The 20,882-nt window shown below is 40.9% G+C and overlaps 1 protein-coding gene across 1 annotated transcript in view; it reads right to left on the reverse strand.

Annotated features, from left to right (window-relative positions):
* LOC138287290 (spindle assembly abnormal protein 6 homolog) overlaps positions 1 to 20,882 on the reverse strand; it is a 248,489-nt gene that overhangs the window by 188,524 nt on the left and 39,083 nt on the right. The window contains exon 2 of the mRNA XM_069227650.1: positions 2,676 to 2,736. Coding sequence (XP_069083751.1) covers positions 2,676 to 2,736 — 61 coding nt within the window. The remainder of the gene's footprint in view (positions 1 to 2,675; positions 2,737 to 20,882) is intronic.

Here is a 20,882-nt window from a genome sequence, read left to right on the forward strand (position 1 = left end):
TGGCACTACCAGTGATGCAGGCCCACTAGTAGCATTTGATATACAGGCCCTGTGCACCTCTAGTGCACTGTACTAGGGACTTACTAATAAATCAAATATGAAAATCATGCAAAGCCAACTTCACATTTAATTCACATAGGAGTACTTGCACTTTAGCACTGGATAGCAGTGATAAAGTGCCCAGAGTATAAACAATAGAGCAGTGTGCAAGAGGTGCTACTTTGGGTCTTGCATATAATGACCAAATATGGATACACACAGATGAGCGTCTGAAGTGTAGACTGTTTATGAAATAGAGTGGATTCTTTGTGGAAATATGGAAATATTCATTGTGCGCAGAATCATTCTAATTAAAGTACGAGTGGTGGCATTTTGGTTAAGATGTACTTAATATCATGAATAAGCCTTGAGGAAGTCCTTTAATGGGACGAAACACGTGTCGGCTGAAGTCTTCAATCATTAGCTGAAAATATTTAAAGGCTGAACATCCTGAAATCTCCAATCATTGTTTATAAAACAAAACAATAAAAATTGCACAAGCTTTTAGATTGCTCCAAATGTATGAAATTATGCAATAAAAATACAAACATGAACATTTGTAAAGAGTACTTCTTTAACTAATGTATTAAACAAAAGGAACAACATTATTTACACCCTGATGTTTAATAACTGTCATTCTTTATGTCATTTCTCTGTGATATCTGTGTAATTGGATTATCTCTATGGTTATACTAAAATACAAATTCAAGAACTTGACCTATAGTAATTGATTTTTTGTGTGCTCCACTATTATTTAATTTTGATATTAACTGGTCTAGGTTTACCGATTCCAGTCTACACATCATGGCAACAGATGTGTTATAGTGTTAGAGCACCTTAAATGTGTTAAACGATCCGATAAAATTGTAGTGATGTGCACTAAAGTGAAGTAATTGTTGCCTTCAGTATTTTGTAGCTTTAAATTTGCTCTCGGTGGCCAAAAGGAGGGAGCCGAGCAAATGCGGGGAGAATATTTCAATACATGCTTGGTGCACAGTGAGAATTGCAGGTCAAGTGCAGAGCAGATGTAGTCCGGACTGGCTCTACGGCAGCAATAAGCACAGAGCTAGTGAATGGCAAACACAAAATAACTGCAGGGCAACCACAGAGTTAGCTTGGCACAGGAAGAATTTATACAGGCCAGTGCAGTGTGGAAGCACAATAGGTGGTGCAGCACAGAGTGTGGGCATGTCTGGTTCAAAGTGAGTGCAGGTTAGGAATATCTCGATTCAAGGCAGTCAGTTCCATGGCAATAATGGCAATATCATGGCAGGAGTTTCATCGAAGGAGAGTGCATGAACAACGCATCAAGTGTTTAGAGTTGCAGTCCTTTATTTATATGGAACTTAATGACTCAGAGAGAGAGCTGCCTGAGCATGCGCACTGTTATAAACATGCTTAGTGTTAACTAACCCCTATCACCTTTGAGTCTGTTCTGAGTGAAGCATCACTGACTCAAAGAAAAGAGCCAGACACTGGTGGTGCAAATGAACATTCTACATATGTATCCTTGTGTGCATGCTTAACTTACCTGCTCTTTTAAACCCAGGCAAGGAAGTCTGCTAATTCCTGGGTTTTGGAATGACAATTGGCCAAGGTCAAACCTGTTGCATTTGTACATGCCTTTTTATATATATTTCGATTCCATTGTTCCTCAAGCCTAACGACATTGCAATCTTCCACTTAAAATTATACATTTAATAACGCTATGAGTCCATGCCATAAGAAATCAAGAATTTTAGTCCCTGACTTTCCTTTCATAAGGCATCACTGTCCAATCGGTTCACTTGAACTAGACCAAAACTACACTTCTAAGAATGAACTGGGATTGTATGCACAGAGCCTCCATGGCAAGAAGCAACATGGTAACCATAATATATGTCAGACCTGCCAACTCACATGGTACCACAATAGGTCACACAACATCAGCTCGCTTCACACAGTCATCTGCTGATTAACTAGTATTGTACGGTGAGCACCCAATGAGCTGGAAACCCCTAGTCAGAGTAGGTTTTAAGGTGAACGACGATGTTTCGCACTTTCAAAATCCATAATTGATTCCTAAAACTCCCTGCACACACATGCAAAGTGGCTTCAGTAACTCACTGTGTTTTTAACCAGGATACAAGTGGAGATCCCCTTTTTTAGGTCCTTGACCCTTCAATTTTTCTTCTTTGTAGTACAGGCTGTGATAGCCTGAAAGTCATCCCCACCTCCTTTGTCACACAGTGGACCATATTTCTAAGCTTGCAACTCTGGCATGTACCTACAGGTATTTCTACAAATTCATACCGCAAACCCAAGACAGGAGCAAGGGAACGCTCAAATTTATCAGCCAGAATTTGCATTTTCTCCAGGTCCTGCCCCATAGCGTTTTACGTTTTGAAATGCAGAGCAGGAGAGAATAACATTTAAAAAAAAAAAACAGAAGAAAAGGGAGTCAGCGAGTCCAAATTAGCAACTTAATCTGTGGTTTTGGCAATCTGTAAGTGAGAAAATATCCTTTCAGTTTGGAGCGCAAAGCAAGAAAAAAGATAATTAGGTTTTACAAAAAAAGAACAGCTAATGGAGCATACAATCCGAAATACAAATTATGTTTAGACAGGATAGGTGTAAAAGTGGAGGACTAAACTTACTTTTTTATGAACAGGGTGTGATGCAGCATGAGTTTCAACTGTTAACCGGATAGAGGCCCTCCTGTAAATGAAGAACAATTAGGTTTGTCTGTGAAGCAAGGTATTATTTATATCGATCACTGAATGCTTAGGAACAATGTCGTACATGTAAAATAGTGCAATATTTAAGATTATTTCACTTCTCATAACAACTAAGTTAGTCGGGCCCAATTTACTACTACACGTCAGTCCGCAGTGATCGCTGTGTTTGCTTGCAGAGCGACTGGCCTGACACAGAGGCTCATTTTTTGCCGTGACAGATGTGCTAATCCATTGCAGTGCATAATGAACTTTCAACAGGCTTTACAATAACCCTTCCACATGCACACAGTTAGGAAAGAATCCTACCAAAGGGCTTCAAACAAAATGATGGTGGCCGACAAGGGGCAGCAATTCCTGAAAAATGCTGTGGTTATTGTGGAGAAAGTAAAATTAAAAAGTTTCACACCTTTTGAACTCATGCCATAAAATAATTGCGTGCCAGGAAAAAGAAGGATATGAATGCCCAGTTTCAACACTCCCTCAAAATATACTATGCCCTGAACCAATTTCAAACTTGTATCCAAACCAGTCATTGTGCCATCCCAAACTGGGTCGCAGAATGTGATGAAATCTTGCCCACAAATATCTTTAACTCACTACTCACGCTCAACCACACTGACCTCTGTTAACCTTGCCCTTTTTGAAGCGCCAGAGGCTCCAGTGCAATAGGAACTCCTCAAAATTATGCTGGGCTTGTTCCTCTCTGCAAAACTACCTCATAAATCACTATTTACACCATGCACTAGAGTTTTCTCACAAGCTCAAATAAATCACGTTTAACATGTATATACTCTCAACTTTATGCACTTGCTCAGGAAAACTGACACGGTTTTCCACTCATGTGCAGAAAGCATGCATATTTACTTTTAAGTCATTAACCCACAGGACCACGTATCCCACAATGCCATCTGCCTAGAGTCAGCAAGGAGCGGTTGAGAAGGTGGGAGTCAAACTAAAAAGAGGGGTTCAACTCCATACCGTGACTACCAAACACTTCAGATTTACCCAGAAGCTGTTATCATCATAATAGGCACTCATCACTACTATCAAAGTCAGTAGTTTTCTAATTCTGCCAACTACACAAATACATTCCCATCCACATCTATTCAGTACCACACAACTACAGACAGTGACCAACAACAAACAGCACTCTTCAGTGATATAAACAGTGTACCTGGATTCCCAACAAATTCAATATTAAAATCAACATATAAAGAATATATGGATCCAAAACAGGTTTTTATTTAATAAAAACAATTAAGTGACATAGGTTTCCCAATTTAAAAAAGTATTAAAATCTGCCCAAACATTGCATGTGTAGAAGGTGATATTTAGTGTATAATAATGTATAAAAAGAGAAACGTTCTCTCTGTCAAATTTCTTCTATGCCAGCCAAATGATTTCATGTTCCTAACGTCTGGATTTCCATTTTAAACTTTGCTATCAAAGGCCAGAGTTTGGCAGCTTAATCATAATTTTATGTTGATGAGTTTATAAATCAGTGGGCTAGGATGGATAGCATAAAGCTCAATATGTTTTTTTCTTTAATTTAACATGTTGTTGTCATGCTATAGGGACCTTCGAGTTACAGAGATTTAGGCATTTGCAATAAGACTCAGACACCAGCAGAGGTCCAAGTTCAAAAAGCCTGAGGGTACCCGTTAGGAAGATTGGACATCTTACACTTAGCCAACAACAGGCTTTCTAAATATCCTCTCTCTCTCTAGATCTTCGGTCTACCAAGTACATAGACAAAAATAAAAAGTCCTGAATACTGCAGTGCACCTCATTACAAGTCTAACAAGCACAAGCAAACCAAATAGACTTCAGTATAACTATTGGCTTTATCAACGTTTCTTTATTCCACTCACATCCATTCATAAAAATGCATCTGTAATGACTCATAAGCACGCATATGACAAATTTGGAGATGCATCTGCGTTACGAGTAAACTGGTCCAAATCGTGCCTGTGCCCGCTAGCACCACACTCTTCCTCTAATATGGGAGTCATGATTGATACATGCCTCCAGTGAAGCTATGACTCCTTTAAGTACCTGGGAGTTAACATTTACCACACAGCTCGGGACCTTTGTGAAGGTAATCTGGATCAAGCGGTTGTGAGTATCTGTAGCTCTCTCCCATTCTGGTAGTCGTTGCCTCTGTTTCCAGTTGGTTCCGGTGCGGTTTCTAAGATGCATATTCTACCCAGATTCCATTACTTTTTTGCGGCGCTACCCATAGTGTTGTCATGAGCCTTCTTTTGGATGCTTGATGGCCTGCTCCTTGAACTTATCTGGGGTCGCAGATGCCACAGGGTGGCCCTGCCCAAGCTCCAGATTCCGATGACAGAGGGCAGGCCTGGAGCCCCAAATTTTGAATTGTATTGTGCTGCAGCACAATTGCAATGGCCGTTGGCCTGGTAATCTTGACCAGCTGCCCGGAACTGCCCTCTTTCCAGACGGGATTAGGGAGTGTGAAGGTGTACACTTGGCTATCGGACGCCCCTGGTCCTTACCAACAAGTTTCACAACAGATGGGAATGGTTCACACATGCTGGCACCACTTTATGCATTCTAAAGGCCCCCAAATTCCATTCACACTGGAGATTACTATATGGGATGTACCCAAGATAAGGGAAAAAACACGAGCTATTTACCAGAACAGGTGGACAGATGCAGGGGTCACCTGAGCAGGAGATGTATGCTCATAAGGCACCATCATGAAATTCAAGGACATCACTGAAACGTACACTATCACACCCAGGCAATTTCTCATTTATTACACATTGCTGCATGCACTGCACATCTCCTGGGGCACTGCGGATAGAGAACCACCCACATCACAGGTGCTACACACCATACTTCTGGCTGAGGGCACACAACATGCCATCACTACCCAGTACACAGCGCTCCACATGACAAGGCCAACTCTCATGGTGACGCACATGCTAAATGGGATGCACTGTAACCGCAGCCACTGTCTGACACAGAATGGACCAGAGCTTTACAGTTAGCGAAGGGGATATCCTGAAATCCTAGATTTAGGTTTACACAATTCAATTATGTACATCTGGCCTATCTACATCCCCATTGCATCCAACATATGCTTCATTTACTGATCCTTGGATGCCCACAATGCTCCTTGCCCTCAGCGGGATTCTATCATATGATATGGGGGTGCCCAGTGCTACAAACCACATGGAACAAGATCATCAAGACTGTAACAGAATTGACAACACATCCCTACCCCTCACACCAACCTCTTGCCTGTTGGGTCTTTGCCCTTGCAAAAAAGGCAACAAATATCTACAGATTCATAGACCTTGCTTTTGTGTTGTTCAAACATAGGAAAGCAGTGGCTGCAAGACCTACTAACTCCGCACAGGCGGAAGCACACTACATTCAATGGCTATGGACATGCAGAATTGTTTGTCAAGATGGGGACTGCTGGAAGCATCTGGTATTAAATGCAGAGGCCAAAAATTATCTCCATCCGCCATGAAAGTGGGGACACCCCAGGATAACTGTTTCACTCTACCTGATGGGGGATTAGTATTTTCCCTTTGTGCACTCCACTCCAGCCTAACACTCACACCCCTGAGCTCCCCCACCCAGACACTTTCCCCAATTTTCGATCACGGACGACGCCTTCCTCAACATCGTACATAGTTCCACGAGCTTCTTGATTTATGTATAACTGTTAATTGTTGGACAATGGTGGTTACCCGCTTGTTCCTCCAGGCTGCCTTTGAGAGCATATCAATTACATACTGCTTTGATGTCCACAGACTGGTGCCGCTTCTAGCAACGATTTATTGTGTACTGACTTCATATTATGTAATGTCTTGGATGCCACTGATAAATTAATAAACAAATCTAAAGAAAAAAAAAAAAGCACGCATATGGGCACATAGCCAGCAATTTTGCAATGGATTTGCTATTAAAGAAAACCCATTCAAGGATGGCTGCCAATGCATATGCATGCATTGTGACCCGATTACACATCCTGATACCTATTCACACGTGCCTTGAGACTAGAGTTTGCCATTTTTAACTTACTGTTCTAGCACGATTGATTACCTTTTTAGAACAGTAAATTAAAAGTAAAACATTAAAAATCTTCAATTGTCATGCTGGAATTTTTCAAACTAGAACTACATAACCCAGAAAGCAAGACGTTGTTGGACAAAAACAATCATGACTGGTTAAAAGGTGTTACCTAGAACAAAGGGCTACTTCGCAAACATAATCACCCAGATGGCGCGATTATCTGAGCATTGTATTTTCCTACCACCTGCCTGCTAATTGCGATCTTCACCTGGCTGTCAGCACCCCCACCCGCCAGTACCACCGTAACATTGAACATTGTTGCCAAGTTGCTACATGCCACATTTAGCAAATAATTGGATTTCGGCCAAATGAATATTATATTCTGACACTTAGTTTCACTTTGAACATTGTGAGTGTGGCCTAAAAACAAAGTTGCAAAGAGCAGTTAGCTAAAAGCCAACCACAGTATTTGGTGAACGCGATATGAATCACACAGGGTCGGTTTATAGTTATATTTCAACACCTATCTATACACCCAGGTGACTCTCCATTCAATTTGTTACATGTGAGACCTTCAGTCATTCACAGGTTTTTTAGGCAACAGCACTTTGGCTTCTCCGATTTTCAATCCATGCTTAAAATGATAAGCGTGAAAGTGCAAGTCCTATTATGCATCATGCTATTGGCTAAAAAGTCTAAATAACACTTATCGGTTTTGTCTATTTCTATTTCTACTTCTTCCTGAAAAAAGAATCACTTGTCATTTTGTGTCTTTCCTGAAGTTTTACTACTCATTGTACAGGACAGCTGGGTATGGTACAATAGGTGTAGTTGGCTATTAAACTAAATTAAACATAATCAGTTAACAGTGCCACAAGATGGGTGATAAACATTTAACGGCAAATCTAAAAACTTTGCAACAACCATGTTTTCACTTTGACAAACCTTAGTAAAAGGTATGGAAGCAGCACAGCGGGAGCAGAGGTCTGAATTGTAATTCTTTGTTAGCAAGAAACTATGAATTAAAAAAGGGAAAACTTCACTCCTCTGGGATGCAATGAAATTCACGCCAAACTTTTTTTGAAAAGCAAGTATATTTAGAGGCAGTTCATAGTAGATGTGTACAGATTCTAAAAAAAGCTTTGACAAGGTCAACAGGTGTCAGCAGTAAAAACTATTGGTTTTGCAACTGCTTTTATCGAGTTAGATCGTCGCAGTAAATGGCTGTGAATTTAAAGCAGCCACCTTAGCATTTTTTATTTTTTTTATTTTACAAATTCAATTCAAAGATTGCCTCTGTGGATGCAAGTGTATCCATGGCAGCCATCTTTAAGTGCATTTCTAATAATGTAATGGCACCCATTCAAAGATGACCACCCAGGATGAGGCCATCTTTGAATGTATTTGTAATAATTTAATAACTCCAGTTAAAAAATGGCAGCAGATGATGAGCATGCATATGCAGATACCATCTTTAAATGGGTTTGTCAAAATAAAACAAACCTATTCCTAGGTGCCCGTGATCAGCTATTTTGAAATGGTACAACAAATTTTATACTATACACTCACCTACTACACGGCAAGCATCATGCAGGCATCATACAGCAAAAAATAAACAAAAAATTAAATGGGGTGGAGGAAGGGACATCAAATAGGTTGCAATGGGCGAGCAGTACAGGAGTAGTGGTGGATGGGAATGTTAAACAAGCATTTGCAATGCAAAAGGTCTAGCATATTTTGAACAAGTTAAATACTATCCTTTGACAACAGCGCCTACGAGCAAAAACAAAAGAAAACGAGACGAAGCTAAGAAACGACAACTTAGCAAATTATAATAAAGTTAGCTTAAAAAAAATAAAACTTTGCAATTTTGTGCTTGCTGGGCACGTTTTTGCCAGTCACAAGCCTTCTGTTTGCAGGGCACTCAAAGTTAAAAACAGCAAATAGTATCCACACAGAGAAATGGAAGTGATGCCAGGCATGCCTTTAGGAATTATGAGGCTGTAAAGAAGAGTTGCATGCAAATCAACAAATGGCGAGCAATAGATCGGCTCCAAGCCCTGTACCGAGCACAACAGAGTCTCGCTAGCGAGACATATGTGCTAGCACTTGCAGGCTCGCCCCTAAACAATGAGTGGGATCGAGAGGCAGGTGAAACAAAAGAACAGCTAGGGGAGGGCATAAGCAACACTGAGAGCAAGTGGGAGTGGGAGGAGGTGAGGAGCAAGCAGCACACAGGCAAAGAGCGTACCCTGATTTGTTATTGCACTCTGCCCATTTATTTTATTTTTTATATTTTTAGGTAAACGAGACAGAAGAACATGTTTTTCGAACTAGACAACAGTGCAAAAAAACAAATGAGATGAGGAGATTTTTAATCACATAGAATTGTGAAATATTCATAAAAAACACACCTGACAATCAGCAAACAAAAAACAGATGGAACACTGCAGTAAAATACAAAAAGATCAATGTTTCATTAATTATTTCATTTTCGCGTTTACAAAATACGTTAGGGAAAGCACATAGTTTCTAAGGTTTTTAAAGGCTTGGCATAACTAACATGGGTAACAGCACTGCCATATCTCCAACACCTGCTGCTAGATCTTTTCGAGATTCTCTTTTCCAGAAAGTATTTTCCCCAAGACAAGAGCACACTGCATCTTACAATGACGGAAGATTCCATAGTAGGTGAGCCCAGTCAGAGAGGAGAGTATTTGACCGACTGTCTACTGATGTCATTGCTATGTTAAAACAGAAGCAGCAGTAATTAACAAAACGGGAGGCAATTTCACCAGACCACACTAATAACCCTACATCTCTGCTTACTTGTCTCCTGATGTCAATCCATGGGTGAGCTCACAGAGTCTTGCAGTGTGGGCCCTGTTTTTCCATGTACAGAGAGCCTTGCAAAGCAAACTGTCCAGAGCTTCCCTTTCTGCAGTCTGGAAGAAGCAGGGCTGACAGAGAGGCAACACTCTTTTAGCAACTCTCTGGCAGAGGCAGTAACTTTACTTTCAGTTTCTCTTTCATCACAAAAGCAGACATTGATGAAAATGGAGCCCAGCTGCTGCTCAGCATCTGGAAAGCTCTTAAAATGCTGCTCTAGTATGCTGGGTGTCATCAATACTTCTTCAAATCTCCCATCAATGCCATGCTGCTGACTCCCCAACGGCAAGATCGGACTGGCTCATAGGGAAACCAGGCAATGCCCGAACAACTGGTTTGACTGGTCCGTGTGGACCGTGTTTTTTGGTTGTTTGAGGGCCTGTTTTATAGTCTTGCGTGCCCATTTTTACTGTTGGTTTCCCTGATATTACCATAAACTTTGGCCGCAGAAATGTATGCAGTCTCCCATACTTAACAAAATACTTATACAACATATCTTTAGAAGTTGAAAAACGCCCCAGGTTGAAGAAATAGGCTACTGTTTTAGCTATATATGGTAGTAGTAGCCCACTTTTCTTCCGAATGTGACCCTGCCAAGCTGCTTCCTGCAGTGTACACCAAAGTGCCAATGTGCTGCACGCTATTGCAGCAGAAGTACAAAGGACTCATTTGGAGATGAGATGATGTGGCGTAATGGCCAGCGCTGCTAACTTTGGACCTGGGGAATCAGGCTTGAGTCTCAGAGTCAGCTCAACAGACTGTGATTCTTGGCAAATTACTTAATTTTTCTGTCTACGAAAATATGAATTTGTCCATGTGTAATTTAACTAGTGCTCACATAATGTTCTCCAATACATTCAGTTGAGTTTGCACAATATAAAAACAGGAGTGGGCAGAATGTTTCATTCTGCTGGTGAAAATTGGCGACTCTGCTTTACTCTTGTAATGTGGAGTTCCAGTAAAATTACACCAATCACCATGTAGCAGAATTGTTTTCCTGCGAAGCTCCAGGAATACGAGTGGTCGAGCATGAGTGAGATTTGTTATCCCCTAGTGAGATTTTCAAAAGCAGGAGGTTGAGATCAGAGGGCTGCTTCTCGAGTAGACTTGCTGCAGCTCGAGTAGATTTTCTACTTCAATGGCAGCAAAATCAATTTGAATAGCCACGCACTCTTGCACACCTAATGATGCCAATCATGGTGATTTTTCAGCACTGCTCATGCTACCAGTGCTAAATTACAGCACAAGCAGAGCGATGTGCCTTATTTTCACTAGTGGAACTCTGGGGAATCTTGTGGAGTCTTTTTTGTAACTCCATAGAATTCCATGGAGTGAAACTCTGCAAGGACCCCCCCACCTTTATATAAAAAACGCAAGAAAGTCCCAAAAGTTGATCACTGTTGGACTCATTAAGTGATTGAATACCAGGTGGGAGGAGCAAAGCTGTGAATGGACTGGGAGAGAAAAGATCTACATTTACAAAACAGGAAGTGGGATGGAAAGCGTCAGGAGATGAGGGACAGGAATAAGAAGAGTGTGATGGGCCACACAGGATAAGCAGGGAGAGAGCAACAATTTGCAAATACGAGGACACAGAAGTGTATTATGACGAATGTGACTCTCATAGAATGACTTTTCCCAAGATCCATGTCTCATGATCCAGTGGCAAATGAGTTTGCTCTGTAACTGAGAACTGTATTATTGATGTGCTGGCAATGACACGTTCTTAATGCATGATTTACTCTTGAATAATGGTCTAACCTACAGCACAATCACAACATAGAGAATCTAGATTTACAAATACAACATTCGAAACTACCTACACCTGCAACACAGTGTTAAAGTAAGAGCTATGACAACGCAAAGACTGGCAAATAACCAACGTGTTTTTCTGCGGGATATTTGGATTAAAACGCACAATCTAATCATCACTCTCGATTGCCCAGGTGCCAAATACAAGTGTTCTACTGTTTACAATAATGTCTCAGATCATAATGTAATGTCATGCGGAACAAATGCCTTTTCCCTTCTAAAAAATACTTTTTATTTCAACGGACTAGCCATAAAAAGAGGAGTGGAAGATCACACGGAGATGAAATCTTAATTTTATTGCTCACCAAAGCACTCTAAAACGTGAACATCTTGAAATATACCATAACATCGTTTTTGAGATACAGCTCTTCCAGGACATTGATGGTAATAACCTCCTCCTCAGTGACTTGGTTGAGTGCTTCCTCGACTTATTTAACATACATTTTTTTTTACACCTTCATTAAGTTCATTTTAGGTCTCGGCCTGACTGTAAGACGTGAACCCTTGAATGTACAATTTATACAAATAACCACTTTTAGGCATCACCATTATTTTTGAACTCATTCATTTTGCAAGGTCCAGCAAATGCATTTGTAATGTAAATCCTGGCATTCTCCACACTAGTGTAAATTTAACGGAGACGAATATATACAGAATGCTATTTGGAAACGTGAAATAAGAGAACTATTTCTTGGTTTCCCATAGCTCAGATTTTATCATCACAACGAGAGCCCCCAAACCACTCTGTACAATCTAACCCTTGTCAGGGCTACTAAGATTATGCTGCATTGATGACCAAATTATCTAGTAAGATTTTCAAAATGATGAGGGAAAAAGACAAATTATGCAGCACATTCTCAGGCAGTACTTTTTCATTAATTTGAGTCTGAAACATCTTTTGTGAATTCTACATTTTAAGGTAATTATGTAGCAATATATACAACAAATGTTAGACATCTATAATTATGCAGAACATGCTGTGGCCACAGAATTGCATAAATCAACTGACCAGAACCTTTGTACATGATCTACTTAAATTAAAGGTTAACGTAAGAAATTAGACTATTTGTGGGGTTCAGGTGGTGACTATTCACCTCAAGGACTAATCACAATTCTCGTCGGGATGAACCCTCTAAGTCATTAAGTTAATTTGAGCTTAGACTCCTGGTAACTATTGCAGGCATGCTTAAGAGGGAGGTAATGTGTAAAGTATTTGTTTATTACCAAAACAGTAATAAAATCAAAATATAAAAACAATAATTTAAAAAAACAATTAGTAAAATAGGGTACAATTTAATAAATAAAATGACACCAAGTTGACAAAAATCCTATATGTACGACAGTGGATATGATTTTTAAGTACGAATAGCTCCAAGATCACAAAGTGCCACAGATAGTCAATGGTCGTGGTAGACCGAGACATAGGTGCTCATTGATGCTGACCGCGATGGAGTGTGGGTTGGATACACTAACCGGGGTCACCTTGGTCAAAGATTTCACCTTAAGAGTTTAGCCCTTTAAGTCCCAATCTGCCACAGGAGTAAACGTCTAAAGTTCCCAGGACCTCAGGGGAGGCACTTAGAGACGCACAGGGTGTTAGGCAGAGGACAAGAAACAGGGTACAGTCCAGGTCCAGTTGCGACTGGTCAGTTATGCAGTTTCAGGAAAAGGCATGTTGTTTCATGCCTGTAGCTTTAGGAGGAAGTCAGCCTTATGACCCTTGGAATCCACTTCTTGTGCTGGGTACAAGAGAGAGCAGGTGCAGTCCTTTCAGGACAGGTCTCAAGTTGCAGACACCAGATTCAGGCCTCTTCTGATCTTCTTTGGGTTCAGAATGCTTTGGAATGAATGCTTGGAGATGACATGAGCTAAAGGGTGGGAAAGACCCTAGGCACACCCTAACCAACAGGGTAAAAGTTCCATGTGCAAATCCCATCCACATTGGACATTTTCAAGAAGGCTGAAGCCTTCTAACGCATTAAACCTGGGCTCCCACATCTAATAGTAGAAACCTGTGTGGGACAGTCACTGTACCCCCTGTAAACCCAGAGAAGGAAGTCCGTTAGAACAAAGCAGAGTTTCAAGCAGTGGATACACATGAATTGTTTTTGCATCCTGTTTTGCGTCCTTTAAAGTGTGCCCCATATTGTATGTAAACCCAATAGACCTGTCAAACAGGATTTGACATTCAAGTCAGATTTGACACTGTAGTGTCATAAAATGTCAAAAGGATGCTCACAACATCACCATGCATATTCTGTCAGGGTCAGTGGGATTATCTTTGCCATTTCAGGTAAACCTGTTTGCTACCGGGAAATCCTTAGTACCTTTTCACAGCTATTCAGATGATAATAACTGGCTGGCAGTAGGAGGATAGCAAATGCAAATGGGCTTCCAGAGACTTCAGGCAGGGAAATATCAAATGATCTAAAAGTACATTAACCTTAATATTTATCAAAAATCTGACCTCAACATTGAATTGGGTTTTCTATAGCTATAAATAATAGTTGTTTCCAGTTGTTCCCTAACTGAAAATGACATTATTGAATGTAATAGTGCAATCCAATGTTTTCCTGGGGAACAGCCATTCTTGCTACAGTGAGCGTTTGGGGCTTTTTCACTCTAGGAGCATGTTTAAAATTACATTTTTACATGTCCTACTTTTAAATACCGTACACCCTGCCTTATGGTCCATATGGCCTTTGCAGGGGTTATTTATGAATATGTCAAATGGGTTATTCTGACAGGTTGAATTTGAAAACAACAACAACCAGGCTACAAATGGTGGGCCTGTGTTCATGTTTGCAGTGTCACTGTAGTGGATAGCACAATTGATGCTTCAGTCCACTAGTGATGTTTACTGTACAGGCCTTGTATACACTTTGTATCAAATACTGGGTGCTTATAGGCAACTTAAATAATTAGGGGTATGACAATACCACACATTGAAAGGGGGGAGCACAAGCACTTTATTACTGGTTGGCAATGGGTAACGCGCGGAGAGTTCTACATCCAGAAGTCCAGCAAAAGACAAAAAGTCTGTGGTGACCCTTCCAAATAGAAAATTTCATAAAATAAATAAAGCCTAAGCTTTCAAATTTTACATGACCGTGGGGGTTTGGACACAAATAGTGGCTTGGTTGACAGTGGCGGCTTATATGCAGGGTGTGAGCACAGGACATGCACAGCTGAAGGCCATGTGTGGTGGAGGTTGGTTACCCGCAGGGTGTAGTGTGCCTAAGCCCAGGAATGCATGGCCAAAGGTATGCACAGGGAATTGAGTAGTGGTTCTGGCTTTAGGCCAGACATCACCAAAACTCAGCCATACACTGCCAAAGGATGCAAACTGCTGGGTGTTGGGATAGCTAGGTTTAGTAATAAAATCTTACTTCATGTTAAAAATATCCTACAAAATTACTGAAAAAACAAAAAAGTTAAAGTGATGTTATAATTACAAGTAATACCTTACTTTACATTAAGAAAGCTTTGGAAATTCATGGCAAAAAAAAATTAAAAAAAATAAAGTGCAATTATAGTTAGTTGAAAATGTCAGTTGAAAGATAGCATTTTAAACTTAAAAAACACTGAAATTCACCAGTTGTGTAAGCTGAAGTAACTATAACTTTCATTCTTGAGATACACTGCTTATGATTTCACATATGTCATCACACATAATATGTTGTATGATATTACTGGCAACATGACTAATGACATTTAAAATAGCATCATTAATTACATCATTTGAGCATGCCAAGTGTTCAAGTTTTAGTTAATTTAGTTAACTATCACTGGTGAATTTCAGTGTTTTTTAGGTCTCGCTTGTTTAAGATATTGTTCAGTAGAATGTGCTTGAAGCACACTCATTACTTACCATTCATGGGCTTAATTCTCACTTTTATTTTTTGCCTCCTAAATTCCACCCACCTCCTCTTCCTCTTCTTTCCTCTGGAGCATAGACCAAGTACTGATTGCTTCATCTTGTTAAGGGTCCTTCTTCTGCTGGTGCTTGAGGTACTATTTTCTTTCTACCTAGCTCAGTCATTCCATCCCCCACCCCTCTTTTGTCTGTGTTGCTCCTTCCTTTCCAACCCGTACCTCTGGTGTCCATGTTGCTTTTTCCCTCCACCACCACCCCTCATATAGTTTGTGTTGCTTCTTCGCACCCACATCTCACCCTCCCATTGTTTGGGTTGCCTCTTCCCTACCACCCCACCCTCCTGTTTTCTAAGTGACCTCTGAGAATCAAATGGACAAAATCAAATGTTATGATTGGGACACTTGATCAAAAAGAACACTCGCTAAACCATTAACCCTAGGGACTAAATCAATTTCAGTTAGAAGAACCTTAAGGTGTCTAGCACTGACTGTTCCCATCCTTGAGGTCCCACCTTAAAGGCCCTTCAATCAGAACCAAGGACACAGAATAAGGTATTGTACAATTTGCCCAAGAAAACACAGTTATGCACGCACGTTATGCATCCTCAAACCCTTGATACAGTGGTGCAAGGAAAAGAGGGGGGGGGGGGGGGGGAGAGTCATCTGATCTGTCAGGTATAGGTCACCTGAAGAGGCAACCGGTGGAAAAGAGTAATTGTCTCCCACAATCATTAACAACCACAGCACTGAATGCAGACTTTAGACAGAGGATAATACATCCAGTACTGCGACTTCAAGTGAAAGTTCAGTCAATCCAGCCTTCATATTGACAGAGCATGGAAGGAGACCCTAAAACCAAATAATCTACTCATAATACATCTATATAATACATTTACCATCCTGAAATTAGAAGAATTTCTGGACCCTTAAAGTTCTAGACCAGAGACTTTCTGCAAAAAAGGAATAAAGGTGATGCTGAAACGAGAATGATAAGAAAGTAATAAACTGAAAAATCATGCCATCACTGATACAAACAGAAGCAGCCTTTAGTCTACAATATCAGGTTCAATAGAGGACCTGCCAACTATCCCTCTTCGAGTATTGCTGTGTCACAAAAAGGATTATTCCTCTTGGCCTTCAGCAATACCCTTCCTCTTAATGGAGTTTGAGCCATAAGATCTCAAGCAAAGTTGCCAGCATGCCCATGCTGTGACTACTATCTGGAATCTTCAATTCACTTCAAGACCTATCATTCAATCCACAGAAGAACAATGTTGCTCCTAGCGATAAAGCCCAGCCTCAGATAAACTAATTCTATGCCATCCTCCCTAAAATAAACTGAGTGGAAGAGACACCCCTGTAGAAAACAGCAACGTGCAACACTGAAGACTTTTGAAAATTGTCTTTTATCGCTCCCTATTTATTTACTATCATTCCATGACTATTAATTTTTTGCTAACCTTCTTCAGCTATTTTATTTCCCCAGAGCTTTCCAATTTATTTTCCAAGACTATTTCTCTTCACCACTTGATGTACACCTGCCCTCGCCACGTCTCTTTTAATCTAGTTCTTTACCTTTATTGGTAGTTCACCTTTTCAAAGCATTTCCTTTCTTGCAACATATTTTCCACTACCACTTTTCTTTCTTACTATGACTTTATTCTCATCTTTGTACAAGCATTTGTGTGTTTTGCATATCATGGTTTTCATTGTTTTTGTTCGCAAAAGGTTTATGGGCAAATGGGTGTATAAAAAACAAACTCATACATTCAAGAGAAATTAACTAACCTGATGGAAAGTGTATAATGCATCTTGGGGAGATGAGGTACTCACCTCCAAGGCGTCCTAGTAAGAGAAGATGTGTGTATCCTGAAATCTTACATGCATCACTGTTCCTGTGGTATTTATCTTGGGGAAAAAAAAAATGATCTAAAGACAAGCCAAAGTGAAGCATTATCCACTAATATTGTGTGTCATTTTAACCCTTTAGTCCCCAGTCAACAACAGGAGTAAGTTCCTCTCCAGATAACAGGTGATGTCTTCAATCCAACCTTGAATCTAACATCCCACATACTCCACGTAACTAGAGGGTAGACCATGTGCAAGTACAGAAAGTAAGGTGGTTTCAACACCACTGACACATTCATCACGTTTTATAAATTTAAGTCCACATTTCTCAAGGAAATTGGACAGTAATTTATGATGAATGCCAAACCAGATTATTAATCCAAGAAGCTCACTGCTTCCGTTGTAGCATCATCCTTGTACTCTAACAGATAAACTGTGGACTCACTCAACAGTAAAGTCAAACAGTAAGCTTACAAAGATTAAATACAGCAACAAATGCTAAAACATCCTAAAGAACATGAGCAATTTTATGTTGTACTCTGAGGCATGTTAAATTGAGAGGTTCCATGACATTCAGATGTTAGATGGGTGACTGGATGCTCTGAATTCTTATGAATTTGTATATGGGACAAAGCCACACTATTTGCACTCTCATTTGGAGTCTGAAGATTTGACAGATCTTATCATTTTTTTAGCTAAGCTCGCTTGCCACTGGAGATTATGATCCCAAATTAGCTACCTATTTGCGGAACGTGTCTAGAAAAAGATGTTAAGGCCATACATTGGCAAGGTTTTGAAATAGGATATCAATTTATAGTAGCATCAGCCACATTCATTTTTTCTAAACCAGATTCAAGCAGTGGAAATTATATCTCACAATTTAAACTTTTTGATAATTCCTCCAAATAAAAATATATTTATTAATTCCTATTTTCTTCTCAGAAACCTTTGTGAAACTCATGCCAGTCAAAAAAATAATAATGTGGCCTTCTTTGTTATAAAACTTATTTAAAAAATGCTTTAATTGTCTGTAGGTCAATAAATGTGATACAAGGTGTGTTTTTCTTTCTTTCTATCAACTGCTAAAACAATCCTATATAGGGAAGTGCAATACTGTTCATGTTTTTCCTTGTGGAAAAGAACATAAAACAGTGAAACCATTGCCTAAAACGGCTACTCTTGGCCTGCCTCTCCTTTCTTCGGCTATTTTCTCCACTATGAACACTGCTTTCACTGCTTCAAGTCTGCAGGTCAGCAGTAGTACTTTCCCTACTGAAAAACAAGCACTTCCCATTCAAATTAGGAGAGTGCCCCATCACCAATTTTACTCAAAGACTCTAGACTGCCTGGTGTGTAAGGATCTCAATCACCATCCATCTTTTTTTAACCCAACCCAGCTTCTGCTAATACCACTCACATGAGATGGGCCAATCAACACATTCTATGGAGTTGACCAAGAGATTATGCCAAATACCATTTCTTCACTGGGCATTTTTGGGACAGCACTCTCCTCGTCTAGCAAAATTCTTATTATCCATCTCCTGATGAGGGTCATTCTACCCACTAACCTAGCTACCATTGAAGGTTTCCGAGGGCAGTCTTCTAATTCCTCTTTTTTAAGACTATGGGCCAGAGTTTGGTGGATAGGATCTCTGTCACAAACGTTAGGGATATCCTGTCCACTGTATTACAGGTGCCATAGGATTTAATGTACTTGTAATATGGTAGACAAAATAACTGTAACACTTGTGGTGGAATATGTGTTCCATCAAGATCTAAATCAGGCCTTATATCTCCTGTTGCCACACCTTCTTAAGATCAGAGGTATCTTGTTTTTATTTCACTCTAATCTGTTACCTTTCAAGATACTTCTGGAAGACGTACACTAATTAAGAAATATAAACCTCTACTCTTCTAAATATTTAACTAGAAGACACATTCAAGAACACAGTAAAAAAGTGAAAAGTAAAGTGTTAAACATGTGAGTCTCTAATTGGCAGTGGATTGCACCCTGCCCAAGTAGGGACTCTTCTTCCTAGTCAGGATAAGAGAGTCACACACCTAAGATAACCCCTGCTCACCCCCTTGGTAGCTTGGCACAAGCAGTCCGGCTTATGTCAGAGGCAATGTGTAAAGCATCTGCACTTAACACACAGTAATACAAAACACTACAAAAGGACCCCACACCAGTTTTAGAAAAATAGCCAATATTTATCTGTGTAAAACAAGACCAAAATTAGAAAAATACAACACACAGTGATAAAGATATGATATGAATTTTGCAAGAATCACTTACACATACAGTTCCTTGAAGTCGATAGCTCCATCTGGGTCTATCACAACATCGTGAACAACAAATCCTACAGTTCAGGCCGACTGCGAGGTTGTGGGCCAACTATGGTGTTGGGAAAACCGGCAAACAGTACCTTGGAAATCGCATTGCGGTCCTTGTGATGAGATCCGAAGTGCGGCATTGCTGGCGTCGTTTCTGGAGGTCGTTGAAGGAGTCCTTGGGCCCTTGAAGTCACATGCATTGCACATCCAACTCCATGCTGGTGTTGAAAGTGCAGTGCAAAGCAGGACAATTTGGCGTGCGGTGCCCACAGGTCACAGTGCAGACAGCGGCTCGGTGGCATCATTCTGTGGCATCAGTGAGTTCAGGGCTGTGGTGTGAAGTTGGGTGGTGCTACGTGTGGTGTCCCAAGGTCAGGGTGTAGGCATGTGGCTTCGCCCTCACTGAAGCGCTGTCGTCGGTAGGACCAAGGCTGTGGGACAATGCAGAGCAGGTTCTGTGCAGTGCCCACGGGTCGCGCTGCAGGCAGGGGCATCTGTTGATGATGCTGGAGTCGATGACGCTGGCGTCAGAGCCAGAGCTGCGGTGCGGGACAGGATGGTGCTTTGTGGTCCTCATGAGCAGTGCCCTCAGGCCACGGTTCAGGAAGTGTTATCGGTGTCAGCGTAGAGCTGCGGTGTCTGGGATACCAAAGCTGCAGTGGGAAGCAAGGCAATGCGACGTGCAGGGCCCGCTGGTCATGTGCAAGCAGCGGCTCGGTGACAGCATCAGGGAGCAGTGAGACCAGGATTGCAGCACGAAGTAGGGCACAGTGCAGGCAGCAGCATTGTTGACGGCATAATGGCATTTTTTCTTCTGTTGCAGCACAAAACACACAGTTCCCAGTGCTGTAGGCAGATGAATTTGAAGTCTTTGACATCCCTCAGAGTTCCAACAGGAGGCAAGCTCTAGTTCAAACCCTTGGAGAAACTTCACAAGCAGGATACACAGCTGTAAATATCCAGTCTTTGTACTCTACAGAAGCAGCAACTGCAGGACAACGCAGAAAGGCACACACAGCAAAGGGTCATTACTCCTCCTTACAGCTCTTCTCATTGGCAGAGGTTCCTCTTGATCCAGAAGTGTTCTAAAAGTCTGGGGTTTTGGGTCCACTACTAATACTCATTTCTGCCTTTGAAGTAGTCATACTTCAAAGGAAAGTCTCATTGTTCACAAGATTCTGCCTTGCCCAGGCCTTGCTCCAGACACACTCCAGGGGGTCAAAGACTGCATTGTGTGAGGACCGGTACAACCCCTTCAGGAGCAGGTGTCAGCTCCTCCCTCCCTCTCTAGCCCAGGAAGACCCATCAGGATATGCA

This window comes from Pleurodeles waltl, chromosome 1_1 (genome assembly GCF_031143425.1).
Source record: "Pleurodeles waltl isolate 20211129_DDA chromosome 1_1, aPleWal1.hap1.20221129, whole genome shotgun sequence".
Classification (NCBI taxonomy): Eukaryota; Metazoa; Chordata; class Amphibia; order Caudata; family Salamandridae; genus Pleurodeles; species Pleurodeles waltl.